The sequence below is a fragment of the Homalodisca vitripennis genome, chromosome 3 (assembly GCF_021130785.1).
Source record: "Homalodisca vitripennis isolate AUS2020 chromosome 3, UT_GWSS_2.1, whole genome shotgun sequence".
Taxonomy (NCBI): Eukaryota; Metazoa; Arthropoda; class Insecta; order Hemiptera; family Cicadellidae; genus Homalodisca; species Homalodisca vitripennis.
In genome coordinates, this window is record NC_060209.1 from 96,164,231 (window position 1) to 96,184,189 (window position 19,959).

Genomic DNA, 19,959 nt, shown 5'->3' on the forward strand with positions numbered 1-19,959 from the left:
TTAAAAGTGTCGCTGTACTGGGATTAATAAATCTATCTTTGTGTCTATATAGGTTTTTTCTGATCTAAAACTCAAAATGTAATTATTTACTCACAGTTGTTTACTCATAGTTCCAATAAGAATTTTACTATAAAAGTTAATGTTTTCTTCTAAGAGTTCATGCTACTTATTTAGAGGATGAAATAAGCAGTAAAAGGATTAAAGACTAAATAATATTTCTTTTTTACATGTTCTACAGTATGTAATGTATTAACATTAATCATGTTGTACATGGTGGGCATTGAATAGTGCAAGCGTGTTATTTCTGTGAATGAAACATGCAGTGATAAATACTGTTTAGTATACAACACAAAAACCAATGTTTGTTTTAAATACTAGGATTTTTGCCGCTTTTGGGTTTATGCAGTATTACTAGTGAACACCATTCAAGAAATATTTAGAGAGCTTCTAATTTGTACAAAAGTCTTAAATTATATATTACAATATTTACAATAGCACCTTGTACGCATTTGAGACACATATATCATGCATTTTATTTTCAAAACATCCATTTTATGTAAGATGTTTTAGTGAAAATTTTAAACCAGTTTAAAAATATGTTTCCTGAAATATAAAAATGTATAAATTATATAAAAAAAACTAAAATTTTTGTACTTTTTTAAACATTCCCAAGAATACTAGACAAAACACTGTATAAAGCTTGTGAGTCTTTCCTATTTATTTTATGATGCAAATGTGAAATTTACTTTGGCATCAGCTTGGGGCCATCAGTGATGGGAGTCCACTCTGCGTTGTTCAGCTTGTCCTCACCGAGGTCCACCGCAGACACGCTCGTCTTGAAGAAGTCAATGATGGGGTGGTAGCTGTAGTTGACTCTCTTGGAGGAGGTCTGCTGTGTGGGCGCCGTGTGTGTGACAGCTCTATGAGTGGTGGGGGTAGGTTGAGAGGACGGGACTATCCGCTTGGTCGTGGAAGGAGGGTAGGTGACCACCCTCCTGGGCGTTGTGGGGAGGGTGGTACTGCGGAACCTGGAGTCCTGGTAAGGCGGTCTCGTCGGCCTGTAGTCAGGCATGGAAGTCACGAAGGAGAAGGTGTTGTCGGCCAATAGACTATCTATCGGCAGCTCTGGGTGCCTCTGATTCAGAGTTGGCTGAACCGGGTGGTACTTGGGCCTGCAAAGTTTAATTTTAAGCTAATTATGTACTTGGTATTGATTTAATGTATTGTATTTGTATTTGTATTTGTATTTTAATAAATTAATCAAAATTTTCTCTAATTTAGTTAGAGTGTTAGGTTAGGAATTATGTTAAATTACCACCAGAAATAAATAAAGAAAGATATTTTTACTTGTTTTTAAGTCTATAATATTGAACAATGTCTCGCAGTACCTGATGTCATTGACCTCTGACACGTTTCTGGACAGAGTTCTCCTCAGTAGATTCTCGTAAGGTGGGTAGGAGTACCGGACGTGCTCTTCACTGTTCCCCAGCACTCCCCGGGGAGGGGACAGGGACTCCCTTTTGGGGATATTGTGAAGCCCTCCAAGAGGTCGTCTGTGTAACACCTGCTTCAATGATTCAGGATATTAATAGATATACAGAGGAGCAGTGTAATATTTTAACGATACACGTAATTTACTTTAGTAATTTTTGCTGGAGCCGTAACAAAAGCTGAAATATTTATTCTCAATATGATAATAATCACATAATCACATGATCATATGATTTATAGAGAGTGATATAAATGGTATGTTATATCTATTAATCTGTAAATCTTGTGTTTTTTTTTACTTTTTTACAATACAAAATAAAACAAAGTGTTTGTGATTTAAAGTACTATGTAATAAAATAAATCAAAATTATACATTATGCCTGATAGAAATATTTCCAACACCGCATCCCTACTTTGAAACAGTCAATATTGTATGATAACGTGATTTGACCTGTTTAGGTGGTGGTAGTCTGTGTATGACCGGAGATTCATCTGCTGCCACAAAATTGTTCTCCGGAGACTCCACATAGTTGAGTCGAGGAGGTGGCGTAGCATGTCTTACCGGCTCCACTGGCTGACTCGGCATCCTCACTGACTCACTCATTGTTTGAGTCGGCAAGAAAGGATAGGGCGTGCTGTGGACGTGGCAGGAACAGCATGTTGGTACCTGTTGACAAAACCTGGTTAGTTCTTGTCCATTATTCCTTGTGAGTAATAATTATTAGAATGTTTCTAGGGATCATTCGCTTTTCTGTTCCCATGTTTATTTAAAGTATAAGCTTTGTTTCAGTACATGTTTCAAACAGTTCAATGAAATTAATGCAACAAATGTACGCACTTAAAATAAATCTTTCATATATATGTAGGCCTATGTATATGTGTACAATATAATAAATATGAAATATACAACTTTTGTATTACACATACACTCATAAACTATTTCTATGACTTCCTGTTGATATGAAACTTTTAAAAGTCATAAAAGGCTGTGATACTGCGTATAGTCTATATAAGAAACACAATATGTCTGAACATATGTCCATATCATATATTAAACAAAACACTGAATTCGAAGTGGGAAAGTATAATAACTTCTCAGATGTATAATAGTTGCCTCATAATTCTTAGCAAATTTATGAAAACAAAGACAATAATTGTGTTGAGCATTAAAATGTCAGCTGTATTAAATTGACCTTGACTTTTCCCTAGAACAATATTGAACCTCCTAAAGATTTACGCCCTCGTTTTTAGTTGTAAAATATTTTAAATGATTTTATGAGGTACTCTGAAAAAATCTCAAACTTTGCTGTACTTCATCGTTTACATATTCAAAACGTACACACTTTATAGAAATAAAAAAGCGTTTGGATGCATATGAATTATAATTTTAAAATTAGACCTTTCTCCATGTTACTATTATGCTACTACTATTATTACTATTTAAACAATAAAAATTATATACAATTTAATATCTCCTAATAAATAAGATATAAGTATATCATAGAGTAGAATGAATTTTGTTGGATTTTTACATTATTATTTTGTAAACCTCAGAAAATCTTGTAAACCTCATTTAGTCACATATTCAGAAATTGTATAAGGCAAAATTTTGGAAATGCCCTGCTTGTGAGACTAATCATGTGTAGAATTAGTGTGAATGATCTGTGTAGACATATTCTGTCTACGCTCGACAGATCATTATAAAGGTTCATTAATTGATTATCCCAGTGATAGGAGACCTACACTTTATCAAGAACAACGAACCACTCAGGTCCTGATACTGGTCTGTATAATCTCAACTCTCATGTCCTCAAATATATATACATATATATATATATACAAGATATATCCCAAGTGGTACCATACTCTGTGATAGTTATCTCTGTGATGAGAGACATTTACTAGACCTACAGTTTAACTTTAGTGTAACATGGATCATGAACCACTTGGGAACATGTGAATACCAGATATCTCAATATATCTCTATATTGACTGCTGAAGTTATCTAACATAAAAGAATGCTTAAACAATTTCCCACAAACGAGTATTGAGTGGCAAGCCTTAATATCTGATCCAACATTTTATGAAAATTGATATCAAATTTGTAAAGCTAATCATTAAGAGGAATATTTTGCTAACTTGCTCTTCCAAGTATAGGTAAAATAAATAAAATGTTGTGAAGAAGGTAATGAAACTATTTACTATAAATAAGTTATTAATTTACAACACAGTCATACACAATTATGTTAAGAATAGCAAAATAACACAATGGATGAGCCCACAGAATCATCTGTGTTATTTCGACCAACTTTATTAACACTGCCTAAATATTCCTTAGGCAGTTCTTAGCTACACATATACTGTATGTATGACTTACGTACTGATATAACAATACTTATTAACTAAATCATATGAGTATTCTTTCTCATGCTCAAATAGTTAAATTATTTTCTTAATTGCATTCAACATAGATGTAGTCTATATCTAATACAACCAGATAATTTGGTTAAAATAATCAATAGCTGAATTAATCATACAGTAGTGAGTAGGCAATACTCAAAAACCATGATTAGTATATATTTCCAGTGATTTTAACCACTTAAGGAATATTGACAAAATATGAAGTACATTAACAAAATGGAGCTATACTGTTTGTTTCTTCCAAACAAAGAATATGTAAAAGAAAAGATTATTGTTTCTGTTTTCAAGACTGTTACTTCCATCTAAATTAACTTTCACACATTTCAGTCTCCTAAACAGTGCAATTATATAAAGAAATGAAAATTGTGTCACCTTAAAAATATCCATAGAGAGTCCGGACTTCTGGTCCCAAGTGAGTAGTCTGTGGTAGTTGTACACTTGTGTACACTCGGACTTGAAGTTGTCCGCCAGGTACGAGCAAGGCTGCTGCGGCTTTCTGAAAAACCAGAAACAAATGTACCACAGTACTTTACATTTAATCAGTTTTACCATCCAGTTATGAATATCATGTAAATAATCAACAAAATTACTTTTCTCTCATCTTTTCCCTATGCTTTAGCCCCCCCACTGCTTTAGCCAACGAATGTGTTAGAGTGGTTCCGGTAATGAAGTCTAAAGTGGAATGGTTCACGTACATGTGACTTTTATAATCTCTTTCGCATTAAAATCTTTTCTATTAAATGAGTCCTGCTAAATAAAAAAAAATTATTTCTTATACGATTCAAGACTTTTCAGTCTTGATTATGCCATTCAGAAGAGAAACAATGTTAAATTTTAAAGGAAACTGAATTAAAAGTCCAATCAGTTAAATAAAAAATATAAGAAACTAATAAAAATAAATATTTTATATGACTAACATTTGATTAAACTTTTAATTGAATCTTAGAACTTGAAGCTCAAGTAAACTCCAAACATTTGGAATACCACAAAAGATGGTATCTTGTGCTTTATCAATGGTGATATTAGGAACCATTGTCGGAAACTAACTGAAAATAGTCATCTGATGAGATCACAGATATCCAACACTTATAGATGTTGGTAGACCTAAATTACCTATTTGATGAGAGTGAGACCGGCAGGTGAATGGATTCTCTGGGGATTCAGGTTTGGCAATAATACTATTAGGGCCCCAAACTCTGGCACAAAGAATGAAGCTACTCATCTTCATAATTTTCCTCAGCCTGGGTGGGACCTAATGTAACTTCGTATAGTGGTGTCCAAGCTAGGACTTTTGTACAATACTCACACAGCAAATAATTAGGCGGTTTGCGATCAACAGCATCAGCATTCATACCCCCTCTGAGGATTATTTTCAAATTTGGCGCCACCTCAGATATCAGTGATTGTAGTTAATGGGTGGTAGAAAAAGTAGCCAAGAATTGATTTTCTTATGTCGCCTTTCTGATAATTTTAAATTGTTTCCTTGTTCTGTTATTGTTTTGGATGTACATTTCATTGTTGGCCTTTTATTTGTTTATTGTTGATTTAAATGTGTTTTAAACTTGTAATGTACTGTTGATTTTTAGTTTATTTTGACATATCTACTGTGTTATTGATATAAATCATCTTGTTATTATTGTTAGTAGTATTTTATTGGTTTAACTTAGAAATGTACTGCTAATATAGTCCTGGTCAATGTTTATCACTGAATCTATTTACTATTTTAATTGTTGGTAGCCATTATAATTTAACTTATGAAACGGTCATGACAATGTCAATTGCCAGCCATGGTCTAGAGACAAATAACATTTCTGATCTTTTAACTATACTAATGAAAATATTGTTCGAATTAATGGGCTCACAGCTGTCTTCTCTTTTTATTGGTTTTACTTTTTGTAACCAAAAGGGTTTATTAATGTAGTACTCCATAGGCACTATAAAATATGTGTTGACTTTAGTTAATTTAGAATTAAAATGCGTGACGTCTTAGAGATCCTTTAGCCTTAGAGTGTACCATCTTTGGACTAGCCTTTAATTTTTTTAAATGTTTTGTAGAATTGTAAATGTTTTACTTTACTAACATTATCTTTATACTGTTAATGTTCAAGTTAGAAATAGAAGGACCTCATCAAAAAACATAACTAGAGGTGTAGGCATAATATATAATGTAAATAATAATGTAAAAAAATAGGTGAGCAAGGAAGAGGTCATTCAAAGTCTGTGTTGACTATGCCCAAAACACTTCCCTTCAGGGGTACCATGACCCATATTTAATTAGTTGAGTTTTCACAAAATTTGTAAGTAATTTAAGATTCTAACTTCTTGAAATGTATCCTCGTATTAATCCATTAAATCCTGTATAAGACGACAAACACACTTTACGCTATTATGTTACTTACTTTTCTGTTTTTGAATTGTATATATTTCAAGTAAATTTGTATTCAAACTTATTCAAGTAAAGGCTTCAATAAGTTTTGCTGGGTTTCTTGGCCCGGCAAAGTAATTTGTGGGAATAAAACAATCCATGGTGGGATTTATAGAAAGTAAACCAACTAATAAACAGTTTATAAAGACGAGGGATAGTAATTATTAAAATGTAAAGTTTCAATTACAGTAGATAGATTTGGAAGAAAAACCCTATATTATACGGAGGAAACAATGTATCTTTTATAGCAAATAGCAATTTAAGAAACAAAATATTGTCATAAAAAAATATTGGGAAATTAAAGAAATTATAAACCAAATTAAAAAAGGAAATTACAGTCTGTGATGCTATCACATTTAAGAAACTGCACTAAGTGGAAGATTAAATGAAGCTAAATTTAATATTTACAGTTTTAATATCATTATAGGTAGAAAATATAAGTTGTTACAGCATATAACAGAAAAATGCATATGGAATACAGCTTCAGGGCTGGATAGTGTGACATATGTATTGTGCTTATGGTATGTATAACACACTCCAATACATATCTGAGTGTTAAGATATGTATTGGAGTGTGTTATTTCTTTCCTGCATACTGAACGGCTTATTCTCCAGTTTCCTGTAGTTTAATGACTGTCAGTTTGGTTTTTTAAATCGTTGAGCATTAAATTACACGTTTCTTAGAACCATTCTTAGCGATTGTCATAGGTTTTAAGAACACACATAACAAACTCAAAAATATTTTAATAACCATCAATATTTTGTAGTTGATATGAATACTTAAAACAACGAAACAAACCATTTAAACCATCCAATCATGCACCTATATAACCTTAGAAGAACATGGTGATTAACAAGAAAATCCAGATTTTACAACATGATCACTTACAAGCACATTTCCAGCCTGAGGGTCTGAGTGTAGTCTCCTGTGTTGACAACATATTTCCACTGACCACTAGTAGCTCTGGCTCGTTTAGGTCTGGCTATCTCTACCTTGGAGCTACACATATGTCCGTTGTTCTCCTGGTCCTCTCTGCTTGCATCTCCTACTCGCCTGATACAATATAAATCTGTTGCAATATGGTATAAACACAATTAATAATGACTATTAATTTATATTAACACCAACAGTTCATAAATAGTGTTTTGAAAAATCTTATTCATTCTTAGGGATAATGTTTCAATCGAATCATCAACAAAATTAATAAATATAAACAGTTTACAACTATTCACTCCGTACGCTCCTTTCTTTTCAAATATATTATACTTTTTTCTTTACTAATTTTGAATCAAACAATCCATTCCAGTTAAAACAATCCAGACTCACACACCCACATAACTAAACAAAACTGTTATGATTTTAAAAAAAATTGAAACTAAACAAAACACATGCTATTGGAAATTATATGGAGATAAAATTAAGAAAGTGTTTTAATGTGTATGCTAAATCTAAAACCCAAGATGAAAACAACACCAAAAATAAAAAATTCAGGTTTATTATTTACTAAATTATTTTGATTTCTCTTCCTTTTGATATTTTCAACCTGGTTAATGTTATTTAACTCTCTTTTTTACTTTCTTTTTGTCTGGCCACAGTATTTAAAGTCAGAATTAATTTTAAAGTTCCTGATTTTTCTTCTTAATTTATTTGACTTCTTTGTATATTCTAATATTCAATATTCTAAAGTACATAGACTATGACTTTGTCAATTACACAGTTTGTGTTTAAAGACAATAAAAACTTCTTGATTCTTGAATAATTGATTGAGTTAATTTTGGAGTTTGATACAATAATATTTGAATTTTTAGCTTTTATTGCTTTCTGTGGTTATATAGAAATAGACTATCCAAAATTCCAGTTCATTAATATTACTTTAATCGTGAGTTGTACTTGAATTTATTTCAAAGATTTTCCTATTCTTTTTTATATTGTATTATTCATCATTTTAGTTATATAAGCATTAAACAACTCAAATTTTTCAATTTTATTAACTTTATTTCATAACTTTTGGTCTTAAAAATTATAACGGTTAAACTGTGAAAATTTTACTTTTTTGGAGGGGTTAAGTGAACCACATAGCATTAATGTGTCGTTTAGTGTTGATTTTCTTTATAAATATACAGGGTGTTCGAACAAGTGGAAATGAGATATGGTTAAATGAGAAAAATAAACAATACATTTCCTCTTAAATTACAGTTTATTTCACTGCGTTTAACATCTTTTAGTTTGTTTGTTTACATTTCATTTAAAAAACTATAACTCAGATGGTTTAAGTATTGCCGAAGTTTTGCATGTGTGTATTATCTTATTAGTTGTTATTTATTTCTATTAAAAGAAAAATCTACCATTAATAGTTTCAAAGTTTATATGTCTTAGAGTTAAAAAAAAATGTTGAGTTAAAAATTTCATAACAACTGATCAAAAGTACAAAAATACCCAAGTCACCACTATTATATCCTGTAAAAAGACACAACTTTAAATATCTTTCATGATATAAATAACACAATAATAAATGCATGACTTACTTGTCTCGTGAAATCCACTTTGGTCAATAATTCATGCGAGGTATAACACCAGTGCCTTATAATAATGAAATTAAAATAGAAATTTTTTTGTTTTGTATACTAATTGCTTGAAGAAGTAGAATTTTAAAACAATGTGTATGTTTATTTTTTATACGGTCGACATATTATAGATTTCTTTAATAAGAGCTCAGTAGCAATAAAAACATTTTTTCCCTTTAAGGTGTTTATTTTTAAACTCGATTTTCAGTATTGTAATATAACAACTGAAAACTAGATTCTAGAATATTTAGACTATTCTTATGTTCCACCATCTCAAACTGTTGTCCATCTCAAAATTTGTCATCTTGGTGACAATATAATACTAATGACTAACAATTAATTTTCTCTCATTCATTTTTCAAGCATACAAAAAACATACTGATTGCATACTGATTTTTCTTATATGGGATGGGTTGCGTTTGTTGTTCTAAAATACAATTATTACAGCAAACATTAGAAGTTATTATAATAATAAATTAAAGCATAAATGCTTGCAGACATAACCCTGAGTTCTTATTCCCTTAGACCTAATTAATTCACCTTTCCATTTGTTGTTCTACGGTAGAGTTGAATTCTCCAAAATCAGTATTGGCATCTGTTCGGAGAGCTTCAAATGCATCCTTATTTGGAGTGCTTTGGATACTTTTTAGTATCGCTTCCCTGTAACAAAATTCATACAAATATATTATGTGAATAAGTGTTTTATATTCCACAACTTTCTCATATTTCCTCCCATAAGCGTGGAATATACTACCAGGAGAATGTGGAACTTACATAGCTCCTTGTCACATTATTCCAACCTGTGGCTTGATATCTGTCAGTACAGCTTTGATAGTCACCTTGGGTTATGTTAATGATGCTGTATCTGAGATCTAGCTAATCAGCCCGCTCACAATAAACAATCTTGATATATATATTACTGTTAATACTGAAACTTACTGTATTCCGATATACTCTGGTAAACACTTTAACCTTGCATGAGGTAGGTTAATAGTCTGTACACTGAATGTGATGACAAAAATATTTGAAGAGGTATTCTTATAGTCTTTTACATTGTTCTATAGTCTTTGACATTGTTCTCTAGTCTGTGACAGCGTTAGTTGCAAGATGCTGTACTAAGAGGAAGGTGGAATGGACTAAATACAAAATTCAAATTGAATCAAACCTTCCCACACTACATTATGTGTAGAAAACTCGGGTGCTCCATCGTGCTTGGCGATTGTGTCTAAAACATTTTTGTGACTCCATTGTGCACCTGATAATTCAATGAGAATTCCTCTTCACTTACATCACACTATATTTTGTGGTCTAGGTGTTCCTAATGTCAAAATGATGTAAAGAGTTTACTTTGAGCTTCTTTGTCACAGATGTTTTTTGGATCTCTTCAGATGAGCATGAGTTCAGATTCCTGGAGTCAATTCTGTGACAGCATCAGATTCTAGATGCTGCACTAAAAGAGCGGTGAACTGGAGCTAAACTCAACATTCATATTGAATTAACCCTTCCCATCATAGTGATCTTCCTACCTACATTATATGAAGATAGATATTATAGAAGATACCTCGCACTTGTTTTATCGAGGTACTAGTTTAGATAGCCAACACTTGTAAAACAGTTGTGAGATAGTTGTGAAACAGTGTAATGTAAAATCAATATTTGTATTTACTACAGAAGATGTACATTGTAATTGTTGAGTAAAATTTAAAGTATATTACCTTGTAGCTAATCAGTGTTGGGACTCAAAAGAAAACTCAGAATAGCTGTGGGGTCTTATTAGGAGTTTTTAAATAAGTAGGACACATGATAAGGAATGGATTTAGTTAAAATATTGTACAATTTAGAATGGGCTGGGTCCCTCTCAAGAAATTGTTTATTGATAAGTTTTCTTTTTTGGAAAATGACTTCTCGGTCTCATTGAAATTCTACCTGGCTATAGTTCTGTAGATATTGAGCTACAACAATCTATTCAAAATGCCAACAAATTCTTCTGCTTGTCTCCTACTCAAAATTTAATAAATTGTGTGAGATGGCAAAAGTATTAATGTACGAGAACCTGCATCAAATGATGTGTTTAGAGCAAATTAGTTTTCATAAGTGTACATGGTTACCTTGGTCATATGTATAGTACAGGAATAGCAAAGTTAATACCTCAATACTAAGCTATCTGTTTTATAAGTACAGGATAACACATGAGTATGTTTACTCAGATAATCGTCCCTTTTGCACATACAATTGGAGGTCTGACTGTAGAACAAGTATTATTATTACTCAGTTTATCAGCAACAAATATATTCACAAATACAGTGTCACTCTCAGCTACAAGATGCGTAGCAAGAATCCACTACTGCGTACCGTTATATTACGTCAACTTAAACAAGGTCGAACTATGTAAAGTTTCAGTGATATGAGCAGTCCCTTACATGGGATAGTCGGTGACCTGAAGACACACGGAGTTGGTGAAGTACTCGCAGTCGCCGCCCTCTGGTCTAGCGACTGGAGGGAAGCGGTTGACATGTCGCTGGCCAACACCTGGCCGTAGCTTGTGTACTTGTCCTCGTGGCGGTGGAGGAGGCCTCATGTCTGCAACACCAGGACATACTTGTTAACTGGAAATCTGCAAGTTGTTCATTCATGGCGGTTTATGCTTTTGTTAATTTAATTTTAATTAAGAATCACGTTCTAATTTTCCTGTAAATAAAAAATGGCAATAATAGTTTATGATCTCACAACGTGAAATAATATACATTTAAAGTAGGAATATATGCTTCAATATTTCTTACCAAGCCCAAGAAAAAACGGCCAAAGATTAGAGTTACAAGGCTAGTAGTGTTACATATCAGAGGATAACATTTTTTCGATTTATGATTGAATAACATGTAATAATTCAAAAAATTTAATAAGGAAATTACAATTTCTTATTTAAAACTATTAATATCTCCAGCCTATATTTTGTGGTACTCTTATTTTAAGATAAACAAAAATACTTAGCAGAATGCTTAGCGAATGATCACAACCTTTCTATTTTTTTTATTTTAGAAAATTTGATACAAAGTTATAGGAAAATAATGCAAAAAATAATAACAGGGACAATGCCAATGTGTTGCCTATATCAGCACAATGCATGCGTGACATCTTTTAGTAAAACTTTGAGGCGTCCATCTTATACCTGCACCTAGTATCTAATTTTTGTGGCATGCATAGTTTTAGTAAGATGTCATTTTCTAGGTGGCATTACAATGTAAGAGGTTGCCATAACTTTTGCTAGAAACTTCGTAGATGTGTTTTCTTAGTGTCGTTGTTTCTATTTAAATGACCTTTAAAAGGACATGTCACAAGATAGGGGTTGCAACTTGAAAATTGAAAGTGAAAAGGTAGGGGGGTGAATTTTTTCTAAAAGAATTCACAAAATTATTTTAACAAGTATGGCGAAGGTTGTGCATCGATATTACAATCTGTTTAGAATATATCTAAGCACATCAGGACTTAATTTACACCCTTTATGTATTGCATTATAGGCAAATTAGCTCATTGTATACAGTATGTTACAATACAATGAAAATATTAATTTTATTTATAATAGTCTAATTGGTAATTATAATCAGTTTCTCCATTGATAATATTTATAAGTCTAACACTTTTTAAGGTTGTCAGAGATGTTTGAAAATAGTTTATCAAATGAAACATTTTATAGAAATAACCTTTAAGTCAACTGAGGAGGATTTAATATATTGTGTCCTGGACGGTTGTGAAGAATTATAGAGCCATACCAATGAAATGTTTTTCTTTAACAAGAATAGGCTGCGGAAACTTGGAACAATAACTGTGTTTTTCGACACTGACACAGCTTTCCTCACATATTTACTGCAAAGCTGCGTCCAGCACTTATCACACTTAAGTGTGTTATCAGCTTTGACACAACAATAAATTACCTGTATGTCACTCTAAATGCACCAAGATTGATTCCAACCGTCACTAAGGTGACCCTACAACGGGTGAAACAATGTAATACAGATCGGACGTCTTAAAAACTGGTTAAGTTTCATAACTGATTATGGTTCAATGTAAAACTTTTAATGAAGCATATTCACACTGGGTGACTCGTATCGTTCTGTTTTATTCTGCTGAGAATTTCTAAAGTAAATATTGAAATCTGGTTCGGTATAATACCAGTGTGTGGATTGCAAAATAAAGAAAAATTTTATAACATTTAATAATAGTTGAATAAATTCCTCTGAATGGAGAAAAAGCCAGTACCAAAGAATTAATTAGATTTTAATATTTTAACTAACTGATAGTGACAATAATCTAATTCTCACATTATATGACAGCTAGCGAAAGAACAAAATAAACAATAGACGTTCCAGTGGTTTTATGCACTAGGTATATGGTATATAATGTCAAAAATAAAAGTGTTACCATTTTCAATATAAGCCTAGTGCTTCTAAAAGTGTACATGACACGTTTTGTTTAAGTGCTAAAGTGTTTAATGTTCTCAATACACCGGCTCCAACGTTATATTTTTTAAGAGAACCAGTGTAAACTTCGCCTTTTACTTAGTGGAGATTATTAGTTTCTTATTTTTTAACTCTTAGAGATGGAGTACTTGGATGTTCTGGACCGTCACAGATTTTAAATGTAATTATTATGTTCCAGTGTAGTTATTCTTTTCAGTACAGTGCGCCTTCCATTTGTTGTAGCTATAACATTACATATGCGTTGTGCAGGTTGCCGATGCTGTAGCAAGGAGTTTGCAAGCCTTCAAAGGTGGTATTGGTAGCTTCAATAAATCATTTTTAATAAAATAATGAACTGTTTATAATAAAATGTACAAGATTCTGTATTTATATCCAACCACAATTACCGGATCTTGCAATTAGCTAAAGTACACAAAGTACCGTACATTTGTGATTTTGAAAAACGTTTAATGTAGGAAATACATTATAATCATTAAATTATTAATCCCGACAATCGTCAGATGTACGGAACGTTTTGAATGGAGATTTAGTTCGAAGACTTTCCATCTTTTTAATTGAGAACAATGAAACCTTCAGTTTAACAGTAGGGTAACTACTAGACTCAAGTCCTCAAATCAAGGAACACTCAACGATACAGACATTGGACAGCTAGTTACGGTTTTATAACCACGTATTTAAAAATACGAATAAAAGGTAAGCTGCCTAAAATCCTGAAATATTAGTATAAGAAGTTTGAATTATTTTATAGGTACTTGTAATAACTGTTTCTCCCTCCAACTTCCCAAAGAACCGCTCTTAAAATTTAAATATTAAATGGATCAGGACAAATTACAAATATGTCATTTACCCCAGGAGAGTGAAGCCGTATTACCACCTTTGAAGGCTTCCAATTCAAAACAAAATTATAAAAGAACGTATTCCATTCCAAATTAATACAATCAGTTTTATGATAACATGCTCTGCATACAAGGAATCAAAACTTTAATTTAAAGACGAGTACATTATTTGTATTCATACAGTTTCTTATTTCATATGCAAGATTACTTATTCCAAAGCTTAGGTCGTTAAACTTAAAGTAATGCCAAAAACTTAATTTATTTACTTTAGGCGTTCGAAAAATTACTTTTCTTTGTTCTTCTAGTGTTACAATGCAATTTTTTGTTTCGATATTACAGCTTTTTTTATAAAATAATATTCTTGTTTAGTTTGTTTTAAAATTTTATTTTCAGAGAATGTTTTTTTTAAACGTTTTTAAAAAGACCTATCAAAGTAAGTTATGAAAGTACACCTTCAGCTGAATATTCCATATTGTAATTTGGTATGTACCAAATCAAAGTACAAGGTTCCAAATAATGTTTCTTACAACCGGTTTTTTTAATAGTAAAGCATTGTAATAGAATATTTTAGTTGAGTAGGCTATGTAATATAGATATGTAATAACAAAATTTAATTCTTGTTCTAAACTAACACCTAAATATTTATACAGGTGCAACTCCAGCGACAAAACACGGCGTGACTTGTGACGAAACGTCACCGGTTTTTGCAGTTGAAGAAAAACACGTCTTAAATAGAGAGACAGCAGCGACAAGAATGAATTTACCTTCCGTACAGCCGTCGCGCATCCCTTTATTGCTGTCATCTACTGAGAGCACTACGGACACTACTGACATCCGTTTCGTCGCCGACTGATTTTTTTGCACCCAGTTAGGACGGGCCTTAAAGATCTAGATCGTGAACTTCAGAGCTTGTGAAGTGAGGTATAAGAAAAACATATTGTAAAGTCAGAATTGTAGCCATAAGTATTACTTGGCCGAACCAAACAATTCAATAAGGTGTAAATGATGGATAGCTTTACTGACGAAACATTGAATGATCGATTAAAAAACGGGATTTAAAAGAAATGTGTTCTACAACATTTAGATAAGGTAACTGAAGACCTGAATTTTAGGTTCAGTCACTTAAAAACATTCTTTAGATATTCTCAGTCCTTTTGCTATTCAATTGATAATTGAAGAAGACATAAATACAAACCTAGTGACAGTTCTAAAATATCAGAAGAATCTGCTAGACAAATTAGTAGATTACAGTATGTAGTTAAAAAATTAGGTTATTGTAATACAAACTTTGCAAAATTTTTCTAAGTTCCTATTTCTAAAAAGCAATAATTTTTACTGAAAAATCAAACTGCTATTGCTGTTTCCAAACCTGTGCATTAGATTATTTTAACATATTCTATGACTGTTGCCAGTGCGGAAAGATTGTTTTTAAGTTTAAAAAGATTCGCGATTGTCTGCGGTTTACAACCAAATTTAAATACTGAATAAGAATATCAATATCGTGATGCCATCCATGAATTCCCATCATGAAAAAGATGGACTGCAAGCTGTATTAGACAATTGAAACGAATTTAAGTCCCGATGTATTACCGTTGTGTTTTATAAGGTAACCCAGTGTAACTATAATTATATATTTTCAAGTTGTCTCATTAAACACTTGTAATTAGTATTACGTTACACAGTACTTTAGAATGAGTACTTTGTGGTTTTACCAAATGTATAAAAAGCATGCTGTTAGAACAATTTTAATTCGTGTTAGTTTTAAAATTGAACACCTTTTCAGTATTTTTCTATAATGGTAATATATAGTAGAGATAAAATATGTACTATCTACTACACTAAACTTAATATCTATATATCTGAAAAAATGATAAATACATTTGTTTTATCTCTTCTCTGGTGGATTACACGTTTTTAATTGAGGTTCAATTAGTTTGTTTTTATTGTGGTATCAAACTTATATCCTCGACGAACAACGCAAACTTCTCCAGATTATGTGGTAAGCCAATAACATTCCTTTAATAACCGCACAATAGTTTGAAGAAACGAGCTGAAATTGTGCATAATACATACATCAATACACTCTTATATTAACAATAAAAACCTTCAAATTTAATAAAATTATAGCAGTTCTGAAGACAAAATTATAATTATGATAACTAGTAATATGGCCACTCAAGTACTCAAATAGTTGCGGAGTTATTAATTATTTTGTAAAAAACATGAGTTGATTAATGGTTTTTGATAATTCTTTCATGAATTTGCCAAAGAACTTAAACAAATTGTGGCATTCATGAACACACTGTAAAATAAAAAGTGTAATTTTAATTAATAATAAACACGTAACAATTCTTTAATTGATTATATTGGAATGACAACAAACCCATTCAACATCAGTGTAAAAAATCACTTTGCTATTATAAAAAAGAGAAAAATGTTTACTATTTAATTTAAATTTCTTTCTGAAAGTGACTTTATTCTGAAATAATTTCTCAATTTTCATAACGGCAAACGTCACACATTATGTGAAAGTATATAAAAGAAGGTTACTTTGGAATAATATATAAACATTCATATAGGAAAATAGATCGTGTATGTGTGCAAAGTAACAACAGAAAACCAGTCCTTTACCTGAATAACAGTTAAATAAACCTACCTCCATGAGGTACTTCAGTTTTTCTTCTGTTTGGTGTGTGAGGCGATTTTCTTCTGTAAGGCGGATGTCTCTTGTACAGCTAGAAAAGCAACTTAAGTCAATTATGTCATCCATGTTTGTACTAAACATATTTAATTTACTTCAGCTATAAGGTGACATTACCAAAAACAAGCATACAATAAAATTTCTCTATTAAAAGTTGTACTTAGTTTTTCTAATCATTACTATTTTGTATGTCATAAAATTGTCTCATGAAAATTAATTTGAATTGGCTGGTTAGATTACTTCGTTGCATACCACTATAAGTTCCAGTGTAGCAGAATAACGGTTTATTGTTATCTTATGAAACCTCGGATAGACGAATTATGTATACGTACTTTCGTACGCTGGTTTTGAAATACAATTTTTTATTTATTCTACAGCTTTATCTTCTAAATATACATTTGGTTGATGTTACCATTATTTTGTATAGTAAGTTTAAACATAAATATATTAGTATTCATTTGATTGAGTGTAAAGAGTTGGTAAGAACAAGCATTTCTCTCTGGCTTTGCACACAATTTCGTTGCCTTTGCACGTGTATGGACATTTCTGGTTTGATTGAATTGTATTTCCGACGCCCATGTTGGGTTTGCCTTGGTTCCCTGATAAAGAATATATAAACGTAGGTACACAAGTCTGAGAAGCCTACTGTTCAATGTCAATAACACTGGGTCATCAATACTGCGTGGAAGAGTCATGCAGTATACTAATGACACGACTGTCTTTTTCAGTAGAAAATCAAAATCTCTTTTGGAAGAACGGACTTTTGTTGGAATCAAAAATTGTGTTCAAAACATTTCAACAGCCTCAACCTCAAAAGAAACACATCAAAATGTCATGAACTTTGCTCTGCGGCTGGCAGACTCAGGATGTGGCCATGCCGTCATGTAAACAGATTTGATTCTAGAAGAAGTCTACAGCACTAATTTCCTTGGAATACACCTAGATCAGAATTTGACATGCAACGACCAAATTGGCCATGTTTGAACGAAATTATCCTCAGGAATTTATGTTTTAAGGTATTTAGACAAGTATTATCCAACTCAGGTTCAGATGACGGGGTGTTGTGGTATTGTGGAGTGGCTATGCAAACAACGTGCTGATGAGAGTGTTCAAATTCAGCGATTTTAATTATAGGTCGTTCGAATTTTAGAGAGCCATGTAGAGAAACTTTAAAAAAAATTCCGCTATTAACTCTGACAAGTCTCTACATTTTCGAAACAACTCTGTTCTGCATGTATACGCCATGACAACTGATCAAGACATTTATTGCTATGAGACTAGAGGCAGGGGAAACTACTAAACTGGTGGTAAACACAGAACGATAGTCTACGAGTATTTGCCCTGATAGGCAGGTGTTCACTTTATAACAAGTTGCCCAATGGGATACAGAATGGCGCACTCGTTTGAAACACTTTTTATAGTGTTACCAAATGTTTGGTATTTGACTAGGAGATCTACCAATCAGGAGATTGACTTTGATGCTGTAGGTGGAAAATTGGTAAATGGATAAAGTATGGATGAATGTTGAATTGTATGTTTAAGTGTGGTCCTAATGTGGTTAGAATGTGAATGTATAAAAGTTTAGCTATACCCGTAAATCATGTCTCTGTAATAAAGACTGATTGACTGACAGATCTGGTTTCGAGTCCTTATAGTAAACTTTATAGTAAAAGTCAGGTGGTAACTTCTTTGATATCTGCATTACAGTACTGACCAAGCACTGAATACTTAATACTTGCTAAAACGTACAGTTAAAAGTATATTTTTATCAAAACCTTTAATTTTCTTATATAAATATTTTCTTTCTCTGTGCTCAACAGCTGTTGGGAAAAGGTGGAAATAAGACGTTACTATTGAGCTTACTCTATGCATTCAAAACTATAAGTGTGAACAAAAGTTATAATAATATTTAAATTAATCAAACATATATTTGGGCTGCTATTAAACATAATTTATACAGAACGGTTGAATTTACAGGTTTTTTTATTTGTTTCCTGTAATGTATTTATTTTTGGATTTATGCAACTTTAGAGACCTGTGAGGCGTAGGCTGGAACGGTGTTCGAAATAGGAATAGTCGTCTATGTTAAGCAGGACTCTACGAATGTTTATGTAAAATTTCAGTATAATCGATCTAGTAGTTTTTACGTGATTGATTAACAAATATACAGAAACACAAAGGGAGATACCATTAGAACTTTATATAATAGAACTTTATATAATACTATAGATTATTGAAGTCAGAGATGTAAAAGTATAAACTTCTCTTGTAAAGCGATTGTAAGACTATGATTCCCCCAGACAGATAGCAAGTACTGACGTCTCCTCTGAAGAGATTGCTTCTGGCGGCAGCGGCGTCCCGGCCCAGACCCCGGAACATGGCAGCGATGTCCATGCTGATGGGAATCATGAGGTCGTCGGTCAGGTTGGTCTTGGTGGCATTGATCTGTGGGGGAGGAGCCCCGGGAGCAGCCATCAGCTGACTTGTAACCAGCCCCGCCAGCGCCAGCCGCTGTGTCGCCGACATCGTCCGGAGAATAGGCATCACCTGGTCAGGTTCAATCTCTTTTAGTGGTTAATTCTTTTATTTTGAACAAGAATGAAACCAAATCCATTGCTGAAAACTAATTTAGGAGTAGGTACACCACACCACGTGTCGCGTAACAGCCTTCGCTGAGGTTGCAATCAAAATGTCAAAAGGACGTAACAGCTCAATCCATTCTCGAGATGTGGACAGATAGACGAACAGACAATCATACGGATAAGAAGTTTGTAACAAAAGAGAAATTGTGTCAGCCTAATGAGTGATAGGCTTCAATAACAATCAGCCTAAATGATATGAAGTTTTATATTTGTTTATGATATTTCTTTCATATAATAAATAAATATCTCATGATTATTTTAATATTATTCTCTTATTCATTTCACATTATTCATTGGATATGCACCATTACTAAAGTCATTCTCGTCTATGTATAAATGAAGTTTCAAGGAAAATTTAAAGTCTACGAATAAAACGAGATCGTTCTCAAGATATACTGCGGAT

General features: G+C 32.3%; 1 protein-coding gene across 1 annotated transcript in view; it reads right to left on the reverse strand.

The window, feature by feature from the left end:
• Positions 1-19,959, reverse strand: part of LOC124357204 (neurotrophin 1) — a 32,888-nt gene continuing 12,929 nt past the window's right edge. Inside the window, exons 4-12 of the mRNA XM_046808743.1 lie at positions 19,234-19,461; positions 16,870-16,948; positions 11,323-11,482; positions 9,443-9,562; positions 7,227-7,391; positions 4,285-4,408; positions 1,943-2,158; positions 1,389-1,564; positions 1-1,172 (exon numbers count right to left, since the gene is read on the reverse strand). Coding sequence (XP_046664699.1) covers positions 743-1,172; positions 1,389-1,564; positions 1,943-2,158; positions 4,285-4,408; positions 7,227-7,391; positions 9,443-9,562; positions 11,323-11,482; positions 16,870-16,948; positions 19,234-19,461 — 1,698 coding nt within the window. The 3' untranslated portion in view covers positions 1-742. The remainder of the gene's footprint in view (positions 1,173-1,388; positions 1,565-1,942; positions 2,159-4,284; positions 4,409-7,226; positions 7,392-9,442; positions 9,563-11,322; positions 11,483-16,869; positions 16,949-19,233; positions 19,462-19,959) is intronic.